Source organism: Neolamprologus multifasciatus, chromosome 3 (genome assembly GCF_963576455.1).
Source record: "Neolamprologus multifasciatus chromosome 3, fNeoMul1.2, whole genome shotgun sequence".
NCBI classification, from domain to species: domain Eukaryota; kingdom Metazoa; phylum Chordata; class Actinopteri; order Cichliformes; family Cichlidae; genus Neolamprologus; species Neolamprologus multifasciatus.
In genome coordinates this window covers 19,130,084-19,157,562 of record NC_140441.1, presented here as the reverse complement: position 1 = coordinate 19,157,562, position 27,479 = coordinate 19,130,084, and the positions used below count along the sequence as shown (strand labels likewise).

At 40.4% G+C, this 27,479-nt stretch overlaps 4 protein-coding genes across 4 annotated transcripts; 1 reads left to right on the top strand and 3 right to left on the bottom strand.

Annotated features, from left to right (window-relative positions):
* Nucleotides 1-1,439: 1,439 nt before the first annotated feature.
* LOC146521879 (CTD nuclear envelope phosphatase 1A) lies at nucleotides 1,440-12,007 on the bottom strand. The gene is made up of 8 exons (XM_085150588.1): nucleotides 11,277-12,007; nucleotides 8,229-8,295; nucleotides 6,014-6,132; nucleotides 5,843-5,914; nucleotides 5,478-5,594; nucleotides 5,243-5,354; nucleotides 4,214-4,298; nucleotides 1,440-2,856 (listed from the first exon to the last, which is right to left on the bottom strand). The coding sequence occupies exons 1-8, from the start codon at nucleotides 11,379-11,381 to the stop codon at nucleotides 2,796-2,798; spliced, it is 738 nt and encodes a 245-aa protein (XP_085006714.1). The 5' UTR covers nucleotides 11,382-12,007; the 3' UTR covers nucleotides 1,440-2,795.
* Nucleotides 12,008-12,747: 740 nt separating this feature from the next.
* Nucleotides 12,748-16,224, bottom strand: elp5 (elongator acetyltransferase complex subunit 5). Its single transcript, XM_085150574.1, has 8 exons — nucleotides 15,918-16,224; nucleotides 15,773-15,833; nucleotides 15,598-15,675; nucleotides 14,675-14,886; nucleotides 14,118-14,293; nucleotides 13,939-14,034; nucleotides 13,745-13,845; nucleotides 12,748-13,636 (listed from the first exon to the last, which is right to left on the bottom strand). The coding sequence occupies exons 1-8, from the start codon at nucleotides 15,970-15,972 to the stop codon at nucleotides 13,528-13,530; spliced, it is 888 nt and encodes a 295-aa protein (XP_085006700.1). The 5' UTR covers nucleotides 15,973-16,224; the 3' UTR covers nucleotides 12,748-13,527.
* A 230-nt stretch (nucleotides 16,225-16,454) lies between these two features.
* On the bottom strand, nucleotides 16,455-25,584 carry LOC146521876 (uncharacterized). Its single transcript, XM_085150624.1, has 5 exons — nucleotides 22,766-25,584; nucleotides 22,574-22,672; nucleotides 22,237-22,448; nucleotides 21,775-21,838; nucleotides 16,455-21,197 (listed from the first exon to the last, which is right to left on the bottom strand). The coding sequence occupies exons 2-5, from the start codon at nucleotides 22,670-22,672 to the stop codon at nucleotides 21,159-21,161; spliced, it is 414 nt and encodes a 137-aa protein (XP_085006750.1). The 5' UTR covers nucleotides 22,766-25,584; the 3' UTR covers nucleotides 16,455-21,158.
* phf23b (PHD finger protein 23b) lies at nucleotides 16,773-20,224 on the top strand. The gene is made up of 5 exons (XM_085150560.1): nucleotides 16,773-16,899; nucleotides 18,146-18,177; nucleotides 18,290-18,382; nucleotides 18,499-19,114; nucleotides 19,227-20,224. Exons 1-5 carry the CDS (start codon nucleotides 16,872-16,874, stop codon nucleotides 19,418-19,420), a joined length of 963 nt encoding a protein of 320 aa, XP_085006686.1. The 5' UTR covers nucleotides 16,773-16,871; the 3' UTR covers nucleotides 19,421-20,224.
* Nucleotides 25,585-27,479: the final 1,895 nt, after the last annotated feature.

Here is a 27,479-nt window from a genome sequence, read left to right as displayed (position 1 = left end):
TGTGTTATCCTGCTGGAAGCAGCCATCAGAAGATGCGTGCACTACTCAAAAGAGATGGACGTGCTCAGCAACAATCATCAGGTAGGCTGTGGTGTTTAAATGATGCTCACATGATACTAAGGGGCCCAAAGTGAACCAAGATAATATTTTCCACAGCATCACACCACCACTAGCAGTCTCAACTGTTAATATAAGGAAGAATGGAACCATGTTTTCATGCGGATGCCAGGGTCAAATTCTGGGTCTACCATCTGAATGCTGCAGCAGAAATTTATCAGAACCGGCAACATTTATTTTTGTGAGCCTGTGCAAACTGTAGTCTGTTTCCTGACCTTAGCTGACAGGAATGGAACCCACTGCTGTAACCCATCTGCTTAAAGGGCCAAAATGACTTATATCGCCTTTCTCCCACCTGCCTGTTTGCCCCCGTTTAGCAGGGGCAGCTAATCAGAAGACTTTTGGCTTAGAGGGAAGGTGGAAGGAAGCTTAAACTACTTGTTTGAGAGGATAAACTGAGGAGTATAAGAGCGTAATAGGTTTCCTTTAATAAGGTGGCTGGAAGGAAGCTCTGGTCTAAGAAATGGCAAAAACATATTTACCTCTTTCTGCGTTTCAGCCTTTAAATCATCAGTGAGAGGCAGGTGTTAGCAAACCAAAGCATATACTGTATCAGCCTTATACCGCGATTAGAAATCACATTCTGAAGTCTTCAGCTTGGGACAAAAAACATTCACACATCACATGCACAGCTATGGCTGGCTAGCAGATGTGCAACCAAATCAGGTCTTATAATAGTGGACTATTGCACTGCATGCTTGATACACTAACAGTAAGAAAAACGTCGATACTTTTCACTGACAGTCATTCATTTGCAAAACAGTCACAAAACAGTACAAAACACTCCCTGCTGATTAAGATTATGCAACATGATTGAGATGGTCAGCAGTTCTCCCAAACGGACTTCATGTGAGGATGTTTTATCATCAAGTAAAGATGCGTATAAAAATAGAACCTAGAAAACTAATTTGCATACTTTGTCTTAAAATTACACTTTTCTTCACAATTAAAACAAATAAACGTACACATAAAAACTTAGAAGCGATTATGGCCTGCAGCAGTGCTTAAACGCACAGCTTACATGAACAAGAACAGCTTCTGTTTTTTGTCTCAAGTTCAAGCTGTAGATAAAATAAACAACAAAGATGGGACAGAAACCCATTGTCTAGAGCTTTGGGGACAAAGGTTATTCCAGTCTGAAAAAGCCTTTACCAAAACAAAGTTAGTCTGAGATCAATGCAGTTCCCCGTTACGCCACATGGTGGCAGCAGATGATTAACCAAAGTGTTCCTCTCACAGAAACGGAACTCCAGTGAAGTTAGAGCTGCAAAATGTTAGGGCTCAAACATGAAGGGTGTTACTCGCAGTAAAAGAAAACAAGCTGAATTGTAACTGGTCGATACTGACAAGTGTTTTATTAGTAACACAGACCTGGAGACAGAGCCAATAAGAAGCCGCTGTGAGCCTCGACAAGACTGACATTGTTCAGAAGGCATTTAAAGATGGAGCGTCTAATAGTTGAACCGATACAATAAAAAGGGGAATGAGTAAAAAAAATTAAATAATAATGATAAAATAAAATAAATGCAAAGGGGTGGGAAGGCTGCAAGTTTGAATCAACTAACAAACAAACTGCAAAAAAAACAAAAACAAAAAACAAAAAAAAACAAACAAAAAAAAAAAAACAGGAGATTAAGTGCAATTCTTATTAAATGAAACCAGGATGGCATCAAATAGGTTTTTTTTGTTTGTTTTTTTTAAATGAGGCGAAGAAATTGTTGTGGTATTCAGAAGTCATATTAGCAGATATCATGGTAACAGAGAAACAATCAGATATGGAAAGGCGGAACGGCAGTCCATGTATCATTACAAGCCATTCTTTTCTTTTTTTTTTCCTCACAACTTTAAAGTGTTTATCAGAGTCCCATGAAGAAGTTTGGGGGAAACAGTTGTTGGTTATGGCTGAGGGAAAAAAAAAAAAAAAAAAAACAAAGAAAAGAAACTTAGACTTCTTGGCTATTTGTCCAGGAAAAAAAATGCCTGTGGGTGGTATGTTGCAAGCAAGGGTCCATCAGTTACATCATTTAAATTGATCAAATCTTGCTGGGGGAGAAAAAAATAAAAAGTACCTTGGGAATTGATGACTCACCGCTTGGGGTATGATGGTGATCTTTAAAAAAAAAAAAAAAAAAAAAAAAAAAAAAAAGGGGGTAGTTTTCTATTTTCCCCGACTCAGTTGCTCCAAGAGGTTAAGACAGTAAACTGATGAGTTTGCTGAAGTGCAGTATGTTGTGATGACGAAGAAGAGAGAGAGAAAAAAAAAAAAGTCTTTGTTGCATCGCCAATCCTCCTCGATCTCCCAACTTTATCTTCAAATTTTTTTAAAAAGGACTAATGAACTCAGCAAGCGTACTCCGACTCCATACACACACAGTCAGTATCAGGAGCAATAAGGCAGAGAGGCTCCTCTTTGTTTTGGAGAAGAAAAAAAAAATAAAGTACAAATAAAGAAAAAAAAAACAACAAAAAAAAAAAAGAAAAAAAAAGCTGGCTCCCCCTCCCTCCCCAGTAGTTCGTGGGTTCTGTTGATCCCATACTGTTCATCCTGTGTGAGGCGGTCACCTCAGGAGGGGCTCGGAGAGGGCTGGTGGGTCGTCTACGTGGGAATGGAGGGCAGGGTGGAAGCCAGCAGAGAGAAGAGGCTGGTCAACAAGCCCGATCCCTCTCAATTCAGCCAATCACCAGAGCCGGTGCTGGTGGAGGTTTCGACTGAGGACGGAGCGGACATCAGCAGTGAACCTATGACAAACAGGAGGACATTTCAGTGTAGTTGCTGCCATCGTAGCAGGGAAACCAATGCATGTTTAACACTGTGAGGACAAAAAAGCTCATTTATTTGTTTGAGTAAGATCAAAAGATCAGCCATGTTCACGCTGGCAAGTATTCAGAGTATTCCCACTGCTTCAATGCAACACATTAGCTCTCCTTTTCAAGAATTCAGTTATTTATTTACATTTCAGTTATTTACTGTGTAAATCTTAAATTCTGCTGTTCCTTTGATGTGACCAGAGAGAAGAATGCCACACAAATTCACAATGTTTCTGTCTCCTGGCATGAAGCTGCCAAAAAGTTAAAAGTACTTCCAGTCCTATAGTGTATGCCAAGTCAGGGAACGTGACGGCAAAGGTGACTGCTTTTATTCTGTGGAAGTATTCTTTGTGCAGCGGTAAAACAGGAGCAAAACCTCTGAAACTACAGCCAGTGACTTTTTGGTTCAGTCAATGATGCCAGCCAAAAGGAAACTGATGAGCTTGCTGCTGGTGTGTTTTGAGGAAGAGATGCTACCAATATTACACGATGTGCAGAGGTAATGCCAGTGCATAGAGAGGTAAACATGCAGAAGCTTACACACCCCATGGTCATATACCCAACAAATACAAGCTAACTGCAAACCAGTCTTTCCTTTTCTCAGTAGATTACTTTTTCATATCAGTAATTATGTAATGTAACAAGTTACTTTTAACGGTAGCTTAATCCAACAATGGATAAATCAACCTGGTGTTAAAAATAATGCCTGACATACACATCTGAAAATCAAAGATAAACACTCAGCATCTCCTTTGTTTACCTCATACATTACACACTGTGCAGGTTTGCTGTTAATTCAATTCAATTTTATTTATATAGCGCCAAATCACAACAACAGTCGCCTCAAGGCGCTTTATATGTTAGCCTTAGCTTTTTGTAGGAAACTTCATCCAGATGCTTGCCACTCTTATGAATTAATTCACATGAGAGTTCTTGTCTCACACTGTGAATAAAAACAGCTCTTTAAAGCGACTGAACTACTTCTAAGAGGAACTGCAGACAAAATGCGTTAAACATTTTTTTGTTGCTGAAACATGACGGGCGACTTATAAAGAGAAATCAAGTAAAACCGCCAAAATAAAGAGATGATACTTTGAGTCCTTGTGGTCATATGAGGATTTAGTCTGGTGTTAACACACTGACAGCTTGTGAGCTCTTTGCTTTACATGTCTTAAACAACTCGTTTAGAATGAGGAAGTATGCAAATAACCTTACAACAAAGTAAGCCATGCAAGCCAGTGTCTGCGTTATCCCTTTGTTTTCATGCAAGCTTTATTATGCATTTTACCTTAGTGCATCCAGCATAGGCAGCAAGTTAAGAAGTGCTGTGTCACTAGGGTCGCTGAACCAGGACTTGATGGGTATTGCATTGTCTGGAGGGCAGAAAACAGCCAGTCAGTTGTGTCAGAAAAATGGACATGGTAGTGATTTTGTGCTGCTCTTCTAAAGAAGCCACAGAGTGTTCAAGGAGCTTCGCACTTAATGTACTGCAACAGCATTTTACAACAGCCCTGAAGTGAAAACACCGGCGGTTATGTCCTTGTCACAAAGTTCAATTCTACCAAGACAAAGATTTGATTTAATTGATCTGTTAAACATGACCGAAAACAAGCAGCTAAATATATAACTCAACTCGTTAGCAGGTATCATACCATTTCTCATTTATGTGTGTGTACTTACAGTGAGGGGAAAAGAAATCAAGTAATCCAGTGACCTTATGTATAATTAATACGTGTGAACCAAAAGCTTCAAACTACTCAAATGCTCCACTTCTGACAGTCAGTGAGGGGAACTATAACTAATACGGTCGTGTCAGGCCCACAGCTCTAGCTGTGAGCACAACAGCCACAATCTTCTGCTGTTCACATGCAAAGGTGCTCTATGTGACCAAAATAACGTAGCTTCAAAGCATCCAAGTAGAAAAACTTACACCTATACTCTAAACCATTTCTTTCTTTTTTGAGCTTGACAGGTCTAAGACATACAAAACAAAGGCAGAAATTGGTGCTCTGCTCCATGTCTTTATATTATCAGTACAAACTAACTCAACTATCTATCTCAGTAGCATTAATAAAGCTTTGATCCAGGAATCAGCAGGACCCTTTGTTATACTTCTGTTTGACACTTTCTGCTCTGAAAACATGCATTAGATTTGTTCCCATCAGTCGCAACTGGAAGGTGGGGATGCTATTCACCTATTGCACTGTAAATACATTCAACAACTTCTAATTAAACTTCATATGGACGTAACTACTGTGATGTCACTCGTGGTTTCTGAGATCTTGTTTTGAAGCCTATTTACACTTTGAAATCTTACCTGGATGGCTTCGATAAGCACCAGGCGAGTTGTCCAGGATAACAATACTAGAAAGGTCATCATGTACTACAGACAAGTCTTTAATATAACTACCTAGATCCAATGTACAGTGCTGGGAAAAGAAAGAAAAAAATGTAAATATAATCATCTACACCAACAAAAGTCAGAGTGAAAGCAGAAACTCGATCAATATTAGGTTTAACACGGGCTGTCAGAAGACAGCGTAGAGCAGTACCTGTCTGTAGTATCTTCGTTTCAGAATGTTCCTGTTGTTATCCAGTTTGTCTGCCACTGCCGAGCCGTAGATCTCCATACTAGCTGTGAAAACCACTAGCTCATACCACTGGCTCACCTATATACACACAAGAACATAACAGTCTATGTTCACAAATTACCATCCGTGTTCAGCAAGTCACAAAGGGTCAATACAAAAAATAAATACACTTTTATGAGTGTGAGAGTGCAGTACAATAGAGATTAATGACAAGGATGACAGGCAGGATTTAAAGGAGTGACGATGTTTGTGATTTACTGCTTGTTACCATCACCACACACACATACACACTCGCACTTGCACACAGTTGTTTGAACAACACTCACCACTTCTAAAAAGAAGTCAACATGTGGCCTTTTATGTACGAAGAACCTGACTGGGTGCTTATCAATGACGACCTGTAAGGAAAGGGGAAACGGGTGGAACCAGCTCATTTAGGCAGAAATGGTATTTAAACTGGGAGTAACTCATGCTCATATATGGTTGGCCGCCCGTACTTTGAGGATGAAGTCCGGCGGTGTGCCAGGTCTCACTGTGGGCCTCAGGACGCCATCATGATGAGAGTGGATCAGGGTCTCATCTAGGTCCAGAACCAGAATCTTCCTCTTTACTGCATCTGCATTCATTTAATAACATCATGCTTCATTTAGCACATCTACACAAACAAAATTATTGAGAAATTAGGCTACGTGAAAAATCATGCACTTCAGTTAACTTTTGTACAACATGTCGGTGTCAACAAGCAGGTTTCTCTTTTACTTCTAACATGTCAAACAAGGAACTGCTTATTTTAAGTCTTGACCCAAAAAAAGCAAGCCATTTTATTTTTCCCAGAGCATTTAGACAGCACAGCGAAAGGACAAACTTTTACAAAGTCATCATCAGTTTTGGTGTTGTTAACTTCCTTAGTCTTTTTTCAGTTTTAATTTTTAGAACAGAGTGTACCACCATGTGTAAAGATCTCTTTATTATTATTTACTGACTCCAATACTCTGATTGATGCACTTAAATGGTATGCAAATAAACAAAAGGAAACCCATTATGTGAGTTTCCTCTATGCCTGGTGAGGATATAATGTACTCCACTTTAATTCAAAGTCAACAAGAAATGATGGGCTGAGTAAGAATTGTTTATGATTAGGTTTATGAAAAGTATCTTATAACAATATTATAACACATCCTCTTTTATAATTAATAGTGGAAATTAAAGCCCTGACACCCAGGTGCCTTCATTTTTTCCCCTCATCTCTTTGCAATCCCTGACTTGATGAGTTTCCTAATGTGTTTTCAGCCAATTCCAGTTACTTTTTCAGTAGACTCATTTATTCCCCCAAAGGCTCTCCAGCTGATTCCAGTTAAGCACTTCGAGGACTCTGGGTGACCGTTTTAACCTTTGAAGCTGACCTTATTCAAATGCACAGATTTGGCAACCACACTGCCGCTTTACTTCTAGCAGAAATACCCACCATCTGCAGCTAAGTTAATGTACACTTATTCACTAGAGACTGGACCTGGATGTGCTGGTGACGTCAGCGGAATGAGTGAGAGGCAAGTAAAGTAGACTGAAATACAATCCTTCCTCTAAGTCAAGAGTGTGCTGTTGAATGAGCTCTCAGCTGACAGAAGGGAAGTTCATTCAGAGCTCACAAACCAAACCAGTCAGTGCCTGAGCAAGTGGTATGGCCCAGCCTGTAACATTTACATATCCTATCCTTTACTTCAAAGCAGAAAGCCAGTTTTTTTTTTGTTGTTTTTTTTTAATCAAAGATAACATTGCATTATGTGGATGCTCACACGTTGATACTGTTATAATTGTTAAGTTTGTCGGTTGGTGTTGGTATATACAGCTAGTGTGCATCTACACATTAGGCATTCACAACTTTAGCACTGCTGTCACACATCTTGAGGATATCTATGGTCTATATACTACTCCCTTATCACTAAAGACTCTGCGTGCAATGCAGTTTATAACGTCAAAGACTATTTACATTATGCAGTGTTGACATTGCTGCTAACACCAGTTAACTCACTCATGACTGTATCAGTATGCTTCACTGGAAAATATTCAGTCGACATTTACAGCTCTGCAAAAAACTAACATTTGTTTTATGTTTACAATTGTTGTTTTTTTACTTTAAAAACCAAATAAAGTCATCTAATTGAAATGCTGCAGTGCCAATATACAGCCAAATACCTTTTGTGCAAAACCACACTCTGTTGTTAAGCTATTAGTTGGTTAAACAGAGCAAAATAACAGACCTATGCAGCAAAACAGGGTTATGAAAACAATTGACAAAAACAATTGACAAAAAGAATACAGCTGTGCATGAACCCATTTAATGCAACTTAATATTTGTATCTATAAAAGAAGGTCATGGGGAAAAACAGTATCTAAAAGCTAGTGTGATTTTCCTTAGGTGGAGAAGCCAGTCAGTTTGACATAGTGGCCATTTAGTCTTTACTTTAAGGTGAACATGAGGGGGATAGTTTCCAAACTGTGCATCTGTTCCAGAAAAAGTCCCAGTCAGCACAATCACTTCTTACTTGACAAACTTGTTTATCACCTTCTTCTTCTGTCCACATTACAAAGATGCTTTTATGGTTCCTTCATTTTGTGGCCAACACACTGATGTGCCTTAGCGAAAGCATCTTTAAGACTTAGCAAGATAAGCTTTTATACAGAGAAATACCATGAAAACAACAGTGTACTCACTGAGCCTGTTTCTGGAGATGGGGGACAGGGGCAAAGTGTCGTATCGCACCGTCTGATACTGGATTATCTGCAAATGAACACAGGGAATCAAAAAGCAAATTCTCAATAGAAGGAGCACATACTGTAACATGCATTAAACACTTAAACGATGACTTAAATATACCACGACCAGAGCTTAAACTGTGATATATTTGACAATACCATACATACCAAGTACACAGAAGCCTCAAACCCCTATTTACAATCGCTCTGACCTCAAAGAACTTTTCATGTGATTTTATAGAAGAGGAAATGTTTCATCTTTTAGGAATCTTTCAGGGTATAACAGTAAAAACGGAAAACTAATTGTGCTTTGGGTTGATAAGAGATATTACCAGGATCTGAAATTTTTATTTTTCAGCTCCTTAAGATAAAGCATTCTTAGGAAACCAGATAAAGTAAGGGGACAGAGGAGGGCACCACACTGAAATAACGAAGTGGCTTGTGTCCAACCCATAGCACTTCCTCTGCTGCGATCCAAATGACTACAGCGAGGATCCTTCCCAGTGCCGCTCTTGCCCAGGGGCTCTGCACTTTTCTTCACAGGGCTATTTTTATCCCCCCCAGCTGTCAGTGGGTGTCAGCGTTGCATGGGGCACACACAGAAAGGGAGACTCACAGGGTGACTTTGACTGAGCTGCTTGGTACCTGCCTTGGACAGGACCTCCCTCTATGCTCCCCCGCCCCGCTTGCCTGGCAGGGCAAGCCTGGGAGAAGCCTACTGTTGGAAGCAGCTGCTGGGTACCACAGGGGAAATCTCACCCCCGACTAAGCTCTCTGTATCTTTAAAAACGTCCATCTGAAAACCTGGCACGCACACGTCCTGTGCCTCCAAACTAAGGCAACAATAAACAATAAAATGTGGTCTATTTTTATTAGTTTTTCCTGCCCATCATCTAAAAAACTATTAAAGTGGGGGTGACTGTACACCCAGACAAAAGTGCCCTGCATAGATATATCTTAAATGACAGATGTCTGCCTATTGTCTCATTATTTCTAACCATTCGACAAACAAAATTCTTTTTGTTACTAAATTAAACTCTTATTCAACAAAGATTACTTCACAGTCCTGATGTTTCCCCTTAGGGATGAATCAAAACCTTGTGGTGGGTGCCCAAATCTTTCAAACGCAGGAAAAACCCTCATGTAGCAGTGGGCCTCTGCTTGCGTGTTCTTTTAACCAGAACACTCGGACATAACTAATGACTAGAAATGGACGATGGCAGCAACTAACATTTTTTCCCCTTAATTAATTTGTAAAACAATTTAATTAATTGGTTCGTGTTTGTTTCAGAGCTGAAGACAACATATTCAGGCTGCTTGTTTTGGATTAATAAAGACATTAATTTAACCATTAGATCTGCAGAAAGAAGATACAGCGGATGATTTGGAGCAACGCTGCTTTAAAAAAAAGTATATTATTCATTAACTAGTTATGAAAACCATTGAAGATTTATTCTTAATCAGCTAATCAGTAAGTACAAATATCACCTATGTAAGTTATTTTTTGCTTAGCCAATTGTTGCATGCAGAATGATAAACAACGATTATGTAACACTGATGTGGGTAAGATTAATAACCAACCACCTCGTCATTTGTTGACATGGGATAGCGTGCCTGGGATTATGACCGGTTCCTAAAATACATAATCCAATTAATCTTATCTTCATTTAGATCTACGTATTGTGGATAAACAAGAGGTTATTATTAAGTGTAGAAAACTGGTTATCCCAGTTGTGAGAACATATATACACACACACACACTTCCCTCTAAACAGCCCCAACCCTGCCATATCAGCATAATAGATGCCCTGCACTTGGATCATCATGACAAATTTCCAGTGCATCACAGACCATGCACAAGAGAGCTAAACTGCGAGTGAGAATGAGAGAAACAGAGGCAGCGAGAGGGAGAACAGTGCACTCTCTGTGCTGACTTAATCCCTCTCACTTCAGCCACAACATGGACTAAACTATTCACACTCAGGGCCTGAGGTGTTACTGCCACACAATCAACTACAGACAAACCTCTAAACAGCAAGATGATTACAACACATGGGGCAGTCCTCCAAGCTTTGTTGGTTTGATATGGCGCTCGAGCTGAAGTCCACTCATGTTACACCACATATGCACATCTATTAACGACACCACGACACCTGCGCATATGTCTAAGTTACAAATAGGTGGCTTATGTCACCTTAAATGCCATGTTTATTGTGGAGGCATTTCTGAGCGATTGAAGGTGACCTGCACGCTTAATGCACTTTAAATTTAGGGTTTGGATGTAGCAGTTTTCACTGAGGACTGCAGCCGGATAAAGCAGTCCTGCAATTAAAAAAAAAAAAAGACACACAGTTTTGATGTTTGACCAATCATTCGTAAATGAATCTGCAACAGTTTTGATAACTGATCATGCAATACATGTGCAGGGGGGGGGGGGGGGGGGGGGTTAATTATCGAAAGGTTTTAGATTTAGAAACATTTTGACATTTCTTTTTAAAAATTTAACTAGCCTTTTAGGTTTTAGACCATTTAAAGACTTGTGACCATAACCTAAAGAGATTTGACAAGCACCAATTTAAAATGAGATAATTAGTGGAACTTTTAAATAATTAATTAAAGCAGTCATGAGGATATTTTGGCGCACTTGACTCATTGACTCATTATATACTTCATTTGCGGGAATGTGTCTGATGCTTTACAATAAAGGTTCAATTTACTGTTTTATCTAAAATAAAACTTAGTTGTGGAAAAAAATAGTTGTTATGAATAATTAAGCAATACTTTTTGATAAATAACTGGGAGGTTGAGGCTTCTGACATGTAAAAAACTGTCATAATATTATGACATCTCAGGTGGAGAGCGGCAGTAATTTGGCTCTCTGAAAACCAACCAAGCTTTTCATCAGGTGGGTTTCATTTAAAACTAAAACATTCAGGCACACTGGAGTCATAGCAAAGTAAAGACTTGCACGGAAAAGTGTCACACATTATTCAAAGCCCCTCTCACCGTTCGTAGGTGCTTCCTGAGGATGTACATGATGAAGCCCCATATTCTGGACGTAACGCCGAGAAAAGTGCGGATGCCAAGTAAACACTGCCGGGTCTTCAGCATGTTAATAACTAGGCAACGCGGTTTTCACCCAAGTTGCTGGGAAGGGGTAATTACTGAAAGGACTTGCTTACCACAGAGTCAAAATTCTGGTGTTTAGCCACAGCCGCCAAACTAGCAACTCTTAATTATTGGAGAGGCCAAGCAAACGTGTGAGTACCTCGCTCTGCACAATTGCGGCACAATTAGCATCAAACAGGGTAACTTCGCATTGTAACGGTGACAAGCAAACGATGAGGCGGTCGAAGAAAAAGCCGGAGAACGACGACTGCTGCTGTGTGGACCTTAGCACGCAGCTCGTTGACAAGCTAGCTCAGGAGCTAGCTGTATGTATACCAACTACCGTTAGCTCGTAGCCACCGAGCTACCGCTAGCTCGACAGGGTGACCACCTTGAACCTTGGAGAAAAATAGACCACAAAAAAGCTGTGGGGTCCTTCCTTGACAGGCACCACTTCAACGCGACTTGAGTCTGTGCGGCTTCCGAATGGAGACAGTGTTGCAAAAGTTCCCCAAAGTCTAACCGGGCCGGTTAAAATCAGTTTGTAGTCCAGTGGAAATCCGGAATGAAACTGCGAGCCGCCATCGCCGCCTTGCCGTCACTTCCGCGACCAGCTCGGTTGCGCGCAGCACGTCCACGTGGAAAGAAAACAAACCGACGAGGACGAGCATGTCAGCTAAAACCTTCAAATTAACAACTTTTAGTTTGCTCTTTAGCTCTTCAGCTGTACTCTTACATAAATACTTATGTGGAGTTTTACGTAAACATAACTCTTGGTGAGAAAGCCGTGTGACTTGGTGGTAATGGACGGGCCTGTATATTTTTAAGAGGAAATGTAATGATTTATTGGAGCATTGTGTAGCTTGTATAACGACAATATCAAACCAAACTGAAATGAATATGTGACTGTATTTGACAGCTGTCAGTAAATCACGGACTTGGTAATTGTAATTCAATGCTAAAAAGTTGCTTGAATCAAATTTCTGTAAACTATCAGACTATTAAATCTGACACTGCAATTGGCATCGGTGTTTATGTCGAACTGTTGCTCAAAACTAATTATTTAGTGCCATCAGACCTACCTGCTGACATCATCTATAAATCAGTATACATTTTCAACTTCTTTGGATTTCTCCCTATAGAGGTCACAGCAGTGGATCAACTCACCTCCTCCCTAGCTCTGTTGCAGCAGCCCTCTGCACATCCTCCTTTGTGACATCCATGAACTTCCTCTGTGGCCTTCCTCTTTCCCTCCTGCCAGGCAGCTCCAACTTCAAAATCCTTTATCCAATGTATCAACTATCCTTCCTCTGTACATGTCCAAACCATATCAGCCTTCGTTTCCAAACTGCTCAGCCTGAGCTGTTCCTCTGATGTACTAATTTCTAGTCCTGTCCATTGTGGCCACTCCTAATAAGAATCTTAATATCTTCAGCTCTGCCACCACCTGTCTTTTTGTCACTGCCACTGTCTCCAAACCATACACTGTGGCAGGTCTGAGTACCAGCTTGTAAACCTTCCCTTTCACAAATCATATTTTAAACATATATTGATTATAAATCAACCTCAAAGGGTCATAAATTTAAAAAAGTATTTAAGTATTGTACCCAAAAGAGCAACTGGTTTGAGATCATTTTTGCCAATGAGACAATATATATACGGGACATTTTCTGGTTGTGAGCAGCATTTGATTTAATTCCTACTATAGGATGTTTAGAGGATGTGGCAGATGAACAGATATCCAGGATTTTTAAGCTGCACACAAGTAATAAATACTGTTTTGTGTAGAGAAACCTGTTTGGTTTTTTTTTTTTTTTTTTGGTCTTTAAGCACTTGTGAACTCTCATTTATTTTTGTCCCAGTCACTGCAATAAATCATAGTGCGAAAAAAAAAGTCATTTCAGTGCAAAAGTCACAAAATCAAAAATAAATTATTTTGTAAATAACCAACCAGAAAAAAATAAAAATTTTATCCACAAACAACAACATAAAGTTTATATTTTTAGAAAAAGTGAAATGATAACGTCTCGTACATATCCAACAGATAGCACACATGAAATAAGTTTAAAGCATTGAAAGCTTTTCAGTCCTTCAATGGCAAAAAAAGCAGATGAAACGTGGATCTTCAGCAGATTTTCCTGCCTTAAATCTAAACATCAAGATCATCATCAGGGTCCTCCTGGTCGTAGTCATCGTTGGCATCGGGCTCATACAGAATTCGACCGGAACCTGGGCCCGATTGGAGCAGAGCGGTTTTCCTGTAAGATTAAAAGAGAACTGTATCTTTAGGTTGTTTGTTTAAAAAAAGTTTTAAAAAGAAAGAAAATCAACATATATTAGATGTGGTCACTGAAAAAAAGTCTGACTTCTCTTTGCTGAAGACAAAGGGAAGAGCAAGTTTCTCCTTGGCCTTGCGCTCTGTGTCAGACAGGCGAATGTTGAAGGTCAAGTTAGCTGTTGGGTCCGTCTACACGGACACAAAAAGGACACTTACGTCATAACAAGTTTGCTTATTTATCCGTATAATGTGTGAAGCTGTTGTACACATGTTACGCTGTACCTGCTGTTCCTCTGGTTCAGTCTGTCTGCGTCCAGCATGGCTGGTTTTACTCACTACAGTAACTGAGAAATCCCCTTTGATGCTGAATATCTCCTCCTAATGACAAAAAGCAGAACAATAAATATTTCATAAAAGTTGTAGGAATTTAAAATAGTAATTAAAGTTCAAGCTCTTCTTACATCTTGCGTAACTTTCCCCGACTTTGATCGCTTTGTTATTTTTGCCACCGCTTCATCTCCCTTCATTCCAGGTGCCACTGTGATAACTGAAGTAGCTAAGTGGCAGACACTTCCCACAGTACCCCTCTGGTGCATATCTGCGTGGAGCAGACCAATAACAGCTCTCACGGCTCCCCCTAATGAAAACAGAACGTAATCGTTAAACAGAGGGAAGTGCTGCACGGCCTAGTAAAAATAAGCCACCTGTGAAGGACTGTGAACACAGAGAGCCTTTTATGCATAATATGTTTTTTAAAGAAAGATAACCACTTAATAGATTTTTGGGGGTGAAGCCAAGACAAACATCTTTTCTGCGTTAGGTTTTGTTTTGTATCGCTGCAGATCGCACAACAGAAATGCTGATGCGATTCAATTTGTGGTCAGTTAGGCTCAGGGAAAGATGGGTAAAAGATCAAAGCATTAAAAGCATGCTCAGATGACCTCCTCCTATTCTGTAAAATTACTGAAGACATGGACCTTAAATCACACACACAGAGACACAGAAGATACATTATCACCTTTCTTAAGCTGCTGAAGAGTCTTACAGACAGCAGGTGGGCTCACATGTCTCAATATCCATGACAGCGAGTCGATTACTAAAGTCACTGGTTTGGGATGTGATGTTTGTTTGAGCAGATGAGTGAGTTCCTCCACACAAAACTGGTGAACTGTAAAAGCCGACCGATTAGTCCACCCAAGGGGGTCCGTATAAGCACTGTGAAAGTGCAACCTGAAGTAAAAGAAGAACAAGATGAACGTTTGATTCCATGTTAAAGATCCAGAAATGATGTCAGCGGAAGGAAGGCTGTCAAGAAGCTATTGTTAAGGAAACAGTGAGAAAGGGCTGAGGTATGCCAGATTACACAAAAACTTGGCTGAAAATCAGTGAAAACAGGTCTGATAGAGTTATGAATCCACATTTGGACTTCCACATTACTGAAGCAGTGTGGGACCATCTCAACAGCAAACACAACAAAAGCCAGCCAAAATCTAAAGAAGACCTTTGAATGTCCTTCCTAAATACTTCTTCATGAGAAAGTTCAGGCTGTGCTGAAAAATAAACATTGACTGAAATTTTAAAACATCAACTTTAAAGAATTTTGAAAACTCAGTTTTTGCCCTGAGAAGGCAGGGACCGAGGCCTTCTGAGGAAGAAAATAGTCTGCTGTATATGTGCACCAAATACATCAAGAATTTCCTTGTGTATCATGTTTCCATTTAGCTGTCCAATGTGTGGGTTTTTGGTTAGTCTATATATGGTATATGGCCATTAGAAAAAACACATTACACACTCCTTTAACGGAGTAACAATGGCTCACACTGGAAAAAATTGAAAGCAGGTATTGTTATGCATTTCGCTTGGTAGATGAAGTAAACCTTTAAGCAAAATCACATCATTTGTTGTTGATCAAATAACTGTTTCAGCATTAAAGTTCAATACCTCTGAGTAGATGCTGTTAATCCATCTTTCAGTTCTTCCTCACTGACATCAAAACCAAGCACGTGGACAGGTTCTTCTCTAAAATCATAGCACAGGCCAGTTACTGTTTAAGCCAATACACAACTTAGACATATTTTAGGCAACAATAGGTATACAAGGAAACACGGTTACATACTTGTTCAATGCGGCACTGATGAAGCTCTTAAGTAGGTGATGCCCAGAATAACTACAAGAATCTATGAAAGTATAAATTACATCAATTAACGTCATCATTATTGATAACAATGTATACTTATGGTCGACAACGTTCACATATTTACCTTGTATTATAAGAACCGCCCCAGTATCAGTGCCTTGCAATAGTTCAGACAACATGGTAGCATCAGCTAGTTAGCATGCCTCTGCTTCACCGCCGTTTAAAACATGAATACTTAAGAAAACATGAGTACTTTGCCTTCACGAGAACGACATAGCTTAAAGCTAACAATTATAAGTATCTAAAGTCGCTACAAGTAATGTTTCGCAGGAAAATAAAGCTTTCCCTGTCCAGTGAAAGTACAGAAGATTTCGCTAGCTACTATGTTTGGGGTGGTTAGAGTAAATAAAAAAAACTTCGTATCCCATAGTTCCCTGTGACTTCAATCGTCTTCATGAAGGAAAATGTAGTTTATTAAACGTTTACGCCCGTAAACGCGTTTGGTGAAAGGCTGAAAACTAAACTACATTACCCAGCATACACTGCAGCACACCCTTCGCTGGCAGCCTCAAGAGGCTTCTGCCGCGCACGAAGAGGACCGTGCGGAATAAAAAGCCCCAACTTCGGTCGTTTTGTATGTCTACGACGAAGAAACGAAAAACTTCATCGAGGGAAGTTTCCGTCATGGATCTGCAGTGATTTGCAGCGTTAATTAAATGAAAGTTTACTCTTCTGTTGTGGATAGATTAGTGCACTGACGAAGAGTGGGAGATTTGAGAACAAGCGACGGTGGTATTAGTATTTTGTCGGGCTAATAGTGTGGCGACAGGTCGGTGGTGGTTTGCCCCCGTTTGGGATTCCCCCTCGAGGGAATACAAGGACGACTTCGACAAAGTGTGGAGTTTCTTTGAAGGACAACATCTTCGATCCTCCACACACTTGGCTTTCTGCTGCCAAAGTTTCCCGGTGCTAAGGTGCAGCCACGCCGGGAGAAGGCGCAGAGCGACGGCCGCCACTCTCCGGCTAGCTCGCCTGCTGTTTCTGCTTCTCGGATCGAGGCCGTGTCGGCGAGGCGACAATGCTTGACATAATGTCTGAACACCAAGGTATGCTTATGGACTATCAACAAAACCCAACGAAAAACAATCCTCACTTGATGTTAATCTGTTCATCGCGTAAAGCTGTCGTTTTGAGGACAGTAAGCTAAAGTGAGTTACGGCTAACGTCGTTGTTGCGTGTGTTGTAATAATGTCACAGCTCGCTATTGACCGACAGTCGGACGTGCTGTCGTTAAACTACCGTGAAAGTTCTTTAAAAGTGAAGACTGTGTGATTCCAACTTTTTGTACAGTGATTGTAGTTCATAGATTTGACGTTAACATTTATTACACAGTTCCCGTTAGCTTGCTAGTTAATTAACGCGCCGAACCGCATAGCTTAATAGCTGCAGAGCCACGGTTGCAAACCAACTCACCAAAGCCTCTCTAACGTGTCAGTTGAGATAACATGGCTTACAAATATAATTCAGAAAAATGCCCCCTTTTTTTTGGACATTAGCTCAAACTTCAAAGGTAGCCAGCACGACACGCCCGATTAACATTAGCCGATAGCACAAAGCTATCTCTGCTATGGAGCCTCCCACTACTGTATCAAGAAAGCTACCTTGGTTTGCTAGCTGATCAAGAGGGTGTTAGCCACAAGACAACCCTTAAAAATATCAAATTAAGCCTTCGACCACGCAAAACTATCGTTGTAAAAGCTCAATGAAATGAAGTTACTCTCCCTTGCCCGTTTGCCGTTAACGCTACAAACTGCATAACATTCAGTTAGCTTCCCCTCTAAACGTCACCTAGCATTAGCATACACACAAAATGTACCAAAAGCATGGTGTCCAGCGAACAGACGCGTTTTTAGCAATCCAGTCAACGTTTCCTTATAAACTTGGCGTGAAAATAACAAACTCTTCTTCTAGAGTGATTTTTACACACCCACTAATTTTGTGAAGTTCAAGCAGTCACAAAGTGACACCGGTTGCGTTGTTTAAGGACGCAGAAGTTGTCTTGAAGATGTTAGTTGGTCTTTTTTTTTTCCGCTCAATTGACCTTCAGTAAAATATGGACGTTAACTTAACGTAGCTTTTACAAACACACTGTTTTCAAATAAGACCAGCATGCGCTTCATCGTTTATAATCCCGATTAAGGTATTGAGCCGTGTTAGCAAGCTAATGCTAGCATTAGTTCACTCTCCCTCGGCAACGGTATGCTTTGTAATGTAGTGGCTGTTAAGCAGCTGAAAAGTGGTCACTTGTGACTTACAGACGTTTTTTTGTTTTTTGTTTTTTTTCTTCAACAGATTCACTGTTAACGTGTAAAACGGAACCTCTGGTGAGTATTTTTTTTATCATTTGAGCACCTTATTTGACTCAGCTGCCCTCTGTTGTGGAGGGCTGTGTAGGTTAGCTTCACTCTCTTAAACAAAGACATGTGTTTCCTGTAGCCCCCAGAGAAGAAGAAGAGGACTGTTGAGGACTTCAACAAGTTCTGCAGCTTTGTCCTGGCTTATGCAGGTTACATCCCCAGTCCAAAAGAGGTGAGCTGTTGCTTTTTTTCTCTCCCCCACCTCCATTTTTTTATTTTTACATATCATATTAGATGTAGTGACTACTTTGCAGTTTTGACAGAAGATGTTTTTGTCTGCTTTTATAGGAAAGCTCGTGGTCCCCAACATCATCCAGCTCTGCACACAGTTCAGGGTTGTCAGCAGATGGTGGAGGTGGAGGGAGCAGCTCCAATGGCAATGCCTGGGCAGATGGGGGCTCCGACATCCACACCATCCATACATTTGTCCGCAAAGCTCGAGCAAATAAGGGCAAAAGTATTCGGCGCATGCACTCTGACAGCACCCTGCTGGATAAGATGCAGCTTAAAGACTCTCTTTATGAGACCCAGGCCAGCACTAAGGGAGAGCGCAAGAAGGACAAAAAACTGAAAAAGCTGTCACTGGATTCTGCCATGGGGGCAGCAGATAGTGGCAGCAGCGAGGGTGAGAAAAGAGCCCGTATCAAACGCAGCAAGAACTCAAAACAGCCCAAAGCTAAGAAGCTCAAGAGTTCAGCTCCTCAAAGCGAGACTGACTCCGAGGCACGGAATACGCACTCTGAGGTACGAGCTGGCAGGGAAGAGCTGCCTGGGCACGGGGGCTCCTCTTCGAGCATGCAGAGCATGGGGAAGGTGCAGCCAGACGAATCCATCAGGGAAGCAGAAATGAGCTCCAGTGAGGGTGAGACATGGATCGCTGATGAAGACATTATGGTGGAATCGGGTAAGACACTGTAATTTTGACCTTTTTGTCTGTTATTTACTTGGTGGTTGCTTACTTTGAACTAACTCACAACCATAATCCCCCTGTAACTCTGGTCTGTTTATCCACACAGGGGATGATTCATGGGACTTGATCACCTGTTACTGCGGGAAGCCATTCGCGGGGCGGCCGATGATCGAGTGCAACCAGTGCGGCATATGGGTGCACTTGTCATGCGCAAAGATCAAGAAGTCAAACGTTCCAGACATCTTTTACTGCCACAAGTGCAGGGACTTGAGGCGGTCGGGACACAAAAAAGACACTTAAAGCTGAGCAGGACTGGAGAGGAAAAGGAGCGTTTGATCTGTTTTTGCTGTCGTCTGACACTTAACTAACTTTGATGCCTACAGCCAAAACAGCCTAAACTATCACCTGGAGGGCAACTGTAAAGTCAGTTTGTTGGATTTCTTTCGACAATCACAACCATTCTTATTTATCCCTCACGTCTAGTTTTCGTTCCCCCTTTTGCTACTGTGAAGAACTGGGGAAAAAAAGGCAATATTGACGGTTCCAAATCATTTTTAAGTTCTTAATTGACGTCAGCATTGATTGGCTTCAGTATTACAGTTCTGGTGATGTGCATATACTTTTTTTTCTCAATAGTTCTCATATTGACTGAAGGTCCACTTTTGACTTGTAAATTATTTCTTGCGCATATTGACAAATTAGTGAAAACCTTCTCCTTTGGTCTCCGGAGTACCACCCTGAGCTTGGTCCAATCATTCCCAACCTTAAATCAATACAACACATGCAGAGTTGGGGAGAGGGAAGCCCAGCTTACATTGTCAGTTAAGAGGTGGATAATGTCACTCCCGTTATTACTTTATACGCACGTTATAATGCCAGACGGGCAGTTCGTTTTGGTTTCGATCGTACTCTGGTAGTTTGTGTTGAGCTTTTTCTTGGGTTGTCTTTAAGCCTCCTGAAATAAGAAGTTTCAATTCATTGACTCGGATAAGATTTATCACTTTGCATCTTCATATGCATCTAGTTGTACTCAAACTGTCCTTTCAGCAGTGCACTTTTAAAACCTAAATACACCCCTGCTGGGTTTTTTTTTTTTTTTTTTTTTTTTTTTTTTTTTTTTTTTAAATTCGGGGCGGGGCTAAGATGAGCTACAGCTAATTAAAACCGGACTTGGTCATGTGCATTCATGACAGCGTGCTTAGTGTTTCTCACAGTCCGGCTTATTAATCAGTTAGCCATTAACCGTGAGTCAGTTTTTACTTATGTGTTTGTTTGTTTTTTGTATTTAAATCATCTGATATTGGGGCGGGGGGGAACGTTGCTGTAAGACGACTGGTTTGTTGCCGTGCTTTACGATGTCAAAGTAGCTCTGAGGCTTGTTTATGAATGGTTGTTTAAAAAAAATATATACATATATATGTATTTTTTATTTCTAGGCTTTCTGAGGAAGGGGGTGATTAGAGATGCACCCCACATCAGAAAAAGGACATATGATTGTCTCACATCGAGAACAAAGTTGTAGTGTACAGAAAACAAGTTGAGGCTGTCTAGGTTGTCATTTTGTTTATGTTTGGTTTTACCATGTGCGTTTTTTCTTTTGTTCGTGGGAGAGTCATGGTAAGTCTCCAGTAGCAGTTGCATTCTCCGTACAACTTAAAATTCTGTGTACATATCCTGTTCTTTGACAACTGTACATATGTGAAAGTGAAGAGAGAATACTCAAGCAAATTCTATATTTTCTGCAGTCTGATATTGTTTTGGTTTTTTCCCTTTAATTGTAGCTTGAAAAATAAAAGTCTTTGGGAACATGCTGGTTGAGTTTTTTTTAATTTTCTTTAATAAAATGACACACAAAAAAAAACAAGAAACGGTTACATATCACATTTTGTTAGGTGTTGGCACACAGCAGTGTTTGTCAGGTTTTGTCTTCTACCAGCAGAGGGCGACAGCTGGCAGGAATCTCATTCGTTAGTATGGCACAGATACTGAATAAATGCCAAGTTATACAAAAGTTCATGCGTGATATTTAACAGGCTTTCTAGTTCTGATAATCTTCCCTGTGGAGGTCTGGTTCATCCTGCAAAACAAATATATAAATGCTCAGTTCTTCATATTAGACAAGTGCAAGGTTTTTAAATTATTAATGCTGAAGCATTGTTGTAGTGGCTAGAAATGGCTACCAGTGTCATGGAAAACTTACACATGCCATGAAAGATGATAACTGCATATGCAAATAGGACATTCAAGCAATAATGACTTCAATGACTCAAGCACATGCACACACACACACACACATACATACACATATATATATATATATATATATATATGTGTGTGTGTGTGTGTGTGTGTATTTGTGTATATTTTAAACTATTAGATATTTTTGTTCATAGAATACAAGTTTAGGAATAGATTGCTTTCTTTGCACTCAATGGGACAGCATATATTTCTGTTTGAATATTTTTTACTTTGCAGTCTACTAAAAATAATCTGAATAATAACTTCTGTTTAAAGCTAAAGCCATCGATGTTTCAGGCCCACGTGTATACTTTATGTATCAACAGTGTGAGTGTGTTGAGCTTGTGGCATTTAAATGTCGCTGCGACGCAGGTTATTTGGTGGGAAAATGGGGATAAGTGTCATTTGCCGCTCACCATTCGGGTTCTGAAGCTGGATATTTGAAAGCCGCCGATGGGGTCCAGAGGAGCGACCTTCCTCCTGTAGAGAGAAAAGCAGTCAGAATTCAACACAACATCAGGGAATCAAAGATGTGCAAGCATCAAATCAAAAGACATCATTTGGCTCCGGACTGATCATTTGATCTTCTCCTTTTTACATCAGAATTACATGTATTTTGACCAAGAGCTAAAAATCTTCAAAAGTGTTAAGATATTCATCTTCATCTACTTGACTTTGTTGTAAATTACATCATAGGATTAATACATCTAATATAAGTAACAATCATCCCTATAAATCATAACTTGTCAGTTTATTTAAGCTGCATAAGCACATAGTTGCTGTATTTACAGCTAATTTGTACTATTTACACCTTTTCTGTATCGCGTGTGGCTGTATAACCAACTGTTCGACAAATATCTAGAGCCATTTGTCCTAACCTCTTCTCATTGGCTTTCCGGTTATGCTGGTGCTGGTTCGGGTGCTGCCGCTGGGCGGGAAGGTGTTCTGTCGGGGCGATGAAAGTCTCTGACTGAAAGGAGCCATTGTCCACATCTCCCACCACCCCCCCTGCGTCACCCACAGAGAGGTCGCTCATGTCCAAGTGATCGAACAGGTGGGAAAAGACTTCTTGGTCCATTAAGGTGACCTCCTGAGGACGTAATCAGATCATTCAATAAGATGACAAAGGATTAAATGCCAGTAGCTGTTTAAATTGCTTGTCCGAAAGTGGTAATAAATTTAATGTCTGTTAAGAACAAAAAAAAGAGGGCTTACCCTCTTGTTTCTGGATCTGCTTGGTATGACAGCTGCAGATATCTCCTCCAGCAGCAGGTAAAGAGCCAGGAAGGGCAGCATCCATCTAGAGCCAAGCATCTGAACAGCGCAAAAGAGAGATTGTGAGTCTTGATTCCCTGTAAGGGTGCAGTCACACAACAAAATAAATCTGAAAACAAACTCTTTGCTCACCTTAAAATCTCTGGTTTTCTCTTTGGATTTCGACTCTAAGCTGTCTCGGGTCCAACTGTGCGTCTCTGTGCGGTTCCCTCTCTGCTGACCAGTGTGGAGAGGAGGGTATTTGTAGCCATGCTTCCAGGGTGGGTTTATATTTTGGGACTATTATGGGGCTGTTTAGGCTAAGTGTGTGTATGTGTGTGTGTGTGAGAGACTATGTGACTTCAGACATGCCAATTAAACCTGCCGCCTCGCTTCCTTAACATCATTATTGTCAATCATTATTGTCAAAACCTTAAGAGATTTTAGGTTCAGACAACATGCCCTGACACACTTACATACAGCTACACACACACATGGCTTCGGCCCCACCACGCCCTCCTCCGCTTTCATTATTGCTGCTGCGGACAGATGAGAGTATGATAAGACCACTTAGTTTACAAGCTCGCCCGGAGTAATGCATACCCTCAGGCTTTACATCCTCCCATGTCATTTATGCAGGCATGAAGCTGAGAAGCATGAGTGAAAACAACATCTTTTTACTCTTTATACTGTATCACATCGAATGCTCGTCAGCCCGGTTTTTACAAAAGCAGAGATTTAGGTGGAGTTACGAACCGTGAAGTGATCTGCAAATGTAAGCATGTCAATTTACCACCCAGATTTCTTTAGGATAAGATAGCTTAACATAAGATAACACATACTTTATTTACTACTGTGTCACGGCTGTCACAGAAGAAAATAGCTCGAAAAACAAAATTACACTAAACAAAGAGCTCAGTTAAGAAAATACAAAAAAGCGAAAAGCTCAGAATCTCAGTGTGATACAATGAAGAGCTTAAATGTAAAATCAATGCAGGTATTGTGGTATGAGGTAGTAATCTGTCCTCGTGGCAGTGGAGCTCAAACAGGTGTTGGACAAAGTCTTCAGCTGCATGTGCATTAAGTGGAGCAGAGGCTGGTCAGGATCCAAAACCACTGAGTCATTTGAATGTCCTCTGCATCATCTGATGGAGGAATCCAAACAATGTGTTGATTCAAATTGGATTCAAATAGCACCAACAACGACGAATTCCACTGGCAGATCCACTGACGGTTCAATATTCAGGGCCCCGAACATTTCCACTGCTCACCCGAAGTCCTGAAGCCAAGTACGGTCACACTGTAGTCGGAGAGTGGGTGTAGCAACATCTCACTCCATCTTTGTGTTGGCATTCTCTTACTGAATTAAGTAAGGGCTTCCTTGAAAAGGAAAAAGTCATTTGGGTGGCATCAGATGTTCCTCCTAAAGCTGCACATATTGTTCAGCATTAGTGGTGCCTTCACAGATGTGCCATGTGCACTGATGTACCGCCATACCATTGCAGATGCTGTATTTTGAACCGCGTGTCGATATAAAAACAGCTTGAGCATACAGCATCTGTGAATGTTTGAAAAACAACAACACAATTTTTTACTCACCATTTTAAAGGGCAACTTTTCCACCTCGCCTTAAAGGAACTCAAGCCCAGAGAAGACACTGCTGTTTGTGGAGACTGTTTTAACATTTGTGTGTAAAGCAACTATATTCTTTGAACATGGTATTCAGAGGTGCTCCTAAGCCCGTGCAGTGAATTCAGCTGCAGACATCAAAAACTCAGCTTTTGTTATTTCAGCTGCATTATTCTGTCAGGTTTCCTATAGACTTCATTTTCTTCAAACAAGTTCCTTTATGCAGCCTATAGTAATCAGACTTGAGCATACAGGGAACTTATTTTGAAAGAGTTGAAAGATTAAAAGACTTTTGCTGCACCGTGCAAACATCAGATGACAAATAGCATCTCAAATGAATAAGCATATTTTGTTCTGATAAGAACAAAATATGCTGTACTCCTTTTGCTCTCTGCTGGAAACTGCTATCTGTTTCGCATCCACCCAGTGAACACATAACTTGCTCAGTTATTACAGAAACCCATTTAAATGCATTTTGCAGTTAATAAGTGTATCTAGATTACCTAATCGATCATTAATAATTACTGACCAATGAAAACTGTAGTAAGTTTACTAATTAATTAAAGTATTTGTGTAAGTCAGCTTGTTTTTGTGTCGTAAATCCCCAAAGAAAATGACTCATCCACAGCAATCAGAGATAGCATCAGTGTGTGTGGTTATCTAAAGCACTCTGCTTCGCCCGACTTCAAATCACCACCCCACTGAGACCACACAGACAGCCCTCTCCACCCGTCTTCCTCCCGCCGGCCTGCTGCAGAAACAAAACACAGTAGAGACAGTGTAGCTGGGATGGATAGAGATTGGCAGAGGATCGGGTGGGGCCGGTGGGGGTCTACTCGAAGGGTATGCGCTTTGAGACACGTTTTCACTTTTCCTCTTTTTCCGCCCTGTCCTAATTATTTCTATTTTGGGACACTGAGGCTCACCAAACATAGAGCCAGTGTTGATAGATCAGTCATGTATAAATAAGCCACGACAAGGCTGGCAGCATGTCAGCACGGGCAGAGGCCAGATAGGCTGCACTGATTACCCCCATTATCAGGGACAGGCCTCGTTAGGAGCCTCGAGCTGGGTGTGCGACTGTACATGTCCTTTTGTTACAACACAGGACCAAATGTCCTCCCGAAGATGTAAGCGTGAGGACCATCTTTCAGATGTTAGGACATTTTGTTGGCTCTCGTGTTTAAGAGGTTACAGGTTTCAGTAGAGAGGATTGGTTAGAGGCTAAAGGCTAGGATTAAGCCAAACAAATGCTCCTGCGTCTTTGGTTTTGAAAGATGTGCTACGATACGACTACTTGCACTTGATCTGAGCCTAAATTTAATGTTTTTTCATTTTGAGACTGAGAGGAGAGTAGTGATGCCTAGCAGCTGGCTGGCTTAAAAGCTGACCAGTGGGCACATTTAATCATGTTTAATAGCTTAATATTTATTGAGTGTTACTGATTTTCTATTCTCAAAAAAAAAAACAAAAAAAACAATCAATCAATAAAGCAAATAAACCAGATCACATAAACCACAATGCACACAGTAAAATTTGCACACACAAAATTGTCATTGTGTGTTTTTCTATCCAGTGCATCGGCAGTGTGTTTGGGATCATTATCATGCTGAATAATGAACTTGTCACCAATCAAACTCCTTGGAAATGGTACTGCATGGTCAACCAAAATCTGATGGCACTCTTCTACCTCCATAATTCTATTAATTTATACAAGATCTCCAACACCACTGGCTGAAACGCAGCCCTAAAGCATGACAGGTACAAGAACTGGGTTGGAAAGGAGTGAAAAAGCAACCAATGAGCAAAGAAAAATCTCCAGAAAGCCTGGAAACTATTGCTCATGACCACTTTTAAAAAAAAATTAGTGGTCTTCTATGTCTGGCTCATTGGTAGCAAAATACTAGAAATAAGTGGAGGCTTCACAATTTTGCACAGTACAGTGATTGGTAGTATGTGTCCTGTGTTTGGCCCTCTCTCTCTCTTTAACTGTGTGTATGAGCTGACACACTCCGCCCCGTCTTTTTGCCCTATAAGTATCAGGCATTGCAGCAGGTCCCAAATATAGACTTGCAGAGACTATCCTCATTCACGAAAAATATTAATGAGAAAAAAATAAATAAATAATATATATATATATATATATATATATATAGGTTTATTTTTCTCCGATTGAATCTGCATTGAAATGCAATGTAAGTTCAGCTATTTGTGTTTGTGTTTTCACACAAAGAGAGATGAGCAGAAATATCAAAATGCGCAACGTATCAGTTGCGTAACAGAGACAAAAGACATATGTCGAGTTTACCGTGAGTTTACCGTGAGCTAGTACAAAGTGAGACAGCCAAAACAAACCACACTGAGCTGCTGATGGGAGCCATTTCTATTTCTACTTTTATACAAACTACTCATATGTTTATTTTTGGCCTGTTCATTTTTTTAGGACACTTTAGTTGCCCCATAAAGTCCAACGTTTTGCATCAGCTTATATATAGCAGCAGCAGTACAAGATCTTACCAATGTAAAATTGGTGTTTACCTATTACTGAATCTTAGAATTAATCTTAATTTAATAATTTAACTGAAAGTTTCCATTCTGCTTATATAAGTATGACTATTTTGATTTTTGGCTCAAGTAGCCTACATTTCACTGCTAATCCTTCCTTGCTTCTATGAATACTCGAATTTCCCCTTATGTAATGTTTTAAATTAAGTTATTGCTATTTTTTAACTTCTTGCTATGTTTGAAAAGCAAAAATATAGCATTGGAAAATGCTCAATAAGAAGAACAAGTTAGTTTTAAACATTATATTTTGAGTTTAAGTTTATTTTTACATTGTTCTTAAAGCTGGATTAATTGTACAGGGTGGGCCATTTATATGGATACACCGTAATAACATGGGAATGGTTGGTGATATTAAAGTCCTGTTTGTGGAACATTAGTATATGTGAGGAGGCAAACTCTTGAAGATGGGTGGTGACCATGGTGGCCATTTAGAAGTTGGCCATCTTGGATAGAACTTTTGTTTTTTCAATAGGAAGAGGGCCATGTGACACATCAAACTTATTGGTAATGTCACAGCATGGGAGATGGGTGGGCCCTAGTAGGGTGTCTTGCATTGAAATCTGCTGCAATGACCCGGTTACTGCGTTCACCAGATATCAACACAATTTCAATCCGCTCCTCACGTGTTAACCTCTTCGACATGTCAATGGCTGTGAACAAAGAGAAACTTGTA

Coding starts and splice junctions, on each gene's coding strand:
- LOC146521879 (XM_085150588.1), bottom strand. CDS start 11,381: ATGCTGAAGACCCGGCAGTGTTTACTTGGCATCCGCACTTTTCTCGGC. Junction 8,296..11,276: donor TCAGGAAGCACCTACGAACG/GTGAGAGGGGCT, acceptor GTTCATTTGCAG/ATAATCCAGTATCAGACGGT. Junction 5,915..6,013: donor CGCCGGACTTCATCCTCAAA/GTACGGGCGGCC, acceptor CTTTCCTTACAG/GTCGTCATTGATAAGCACCC.
- elp5 (XM_085150574.1), bottom strand. CDS start 15,972: ATGTTGTCTGAACTATTGCAAGGCACTGATACTGGGGCGGTTCTTATA. Junction 15,676..15,772: donor ATCAGTGCCGCATTGAACAA/GTATGTAACCGT, acceptor CTATGATTTTAG/AGAAGAACCTGTCCACGTGC. Junction 13,846..13,938: donor CTGAACCAGAGGAACAGCAG/GTACAGCGTAAC, acceptor GTGTCCGTGTAG/ACGGACCCAACAGCTAACTT.
- phf23b (XM_085150560.1), top strand. CDS start 16,872: ATGCTTGACATAATGTCTGAACACCAAG. Junction 16,900..18,145: donor CATAATGTCTGAACACCAAG/GTATGCTTATGG, acceptor TTTCTTCAACAG/ATTCACTGTTAACGTGTAAA. Junction 18,383..18,498: donor ACATCCCCAGTCCAAAAGAG/GTGAGCTGTTGC, acceptor CTGCTTTTATAG/GAAAGCTCGTGGTCCCCAAC.
- LOC146521876 (XM_085150624.1), bottom strand. CDS start 22,672: ATGCTTGGCTCTAGATGGATGCTGCCCTTCCTGGCTCTTTACCTGCTG. Junction 22,449..22,573: donor GCAGATCCAGAAACAAGAGG/GTAAGCCCTCTT, acceptor TTACGTCCTCAG/GAGGTCACCTTAATGGACCA. Junction 21,198..21,774: donor CCAGCTTCAGAACCCGAATG/GTGAGCGGCAAA, acceptor TTTGTTTTGCAG/GATGAACCAGACCTCCACAG.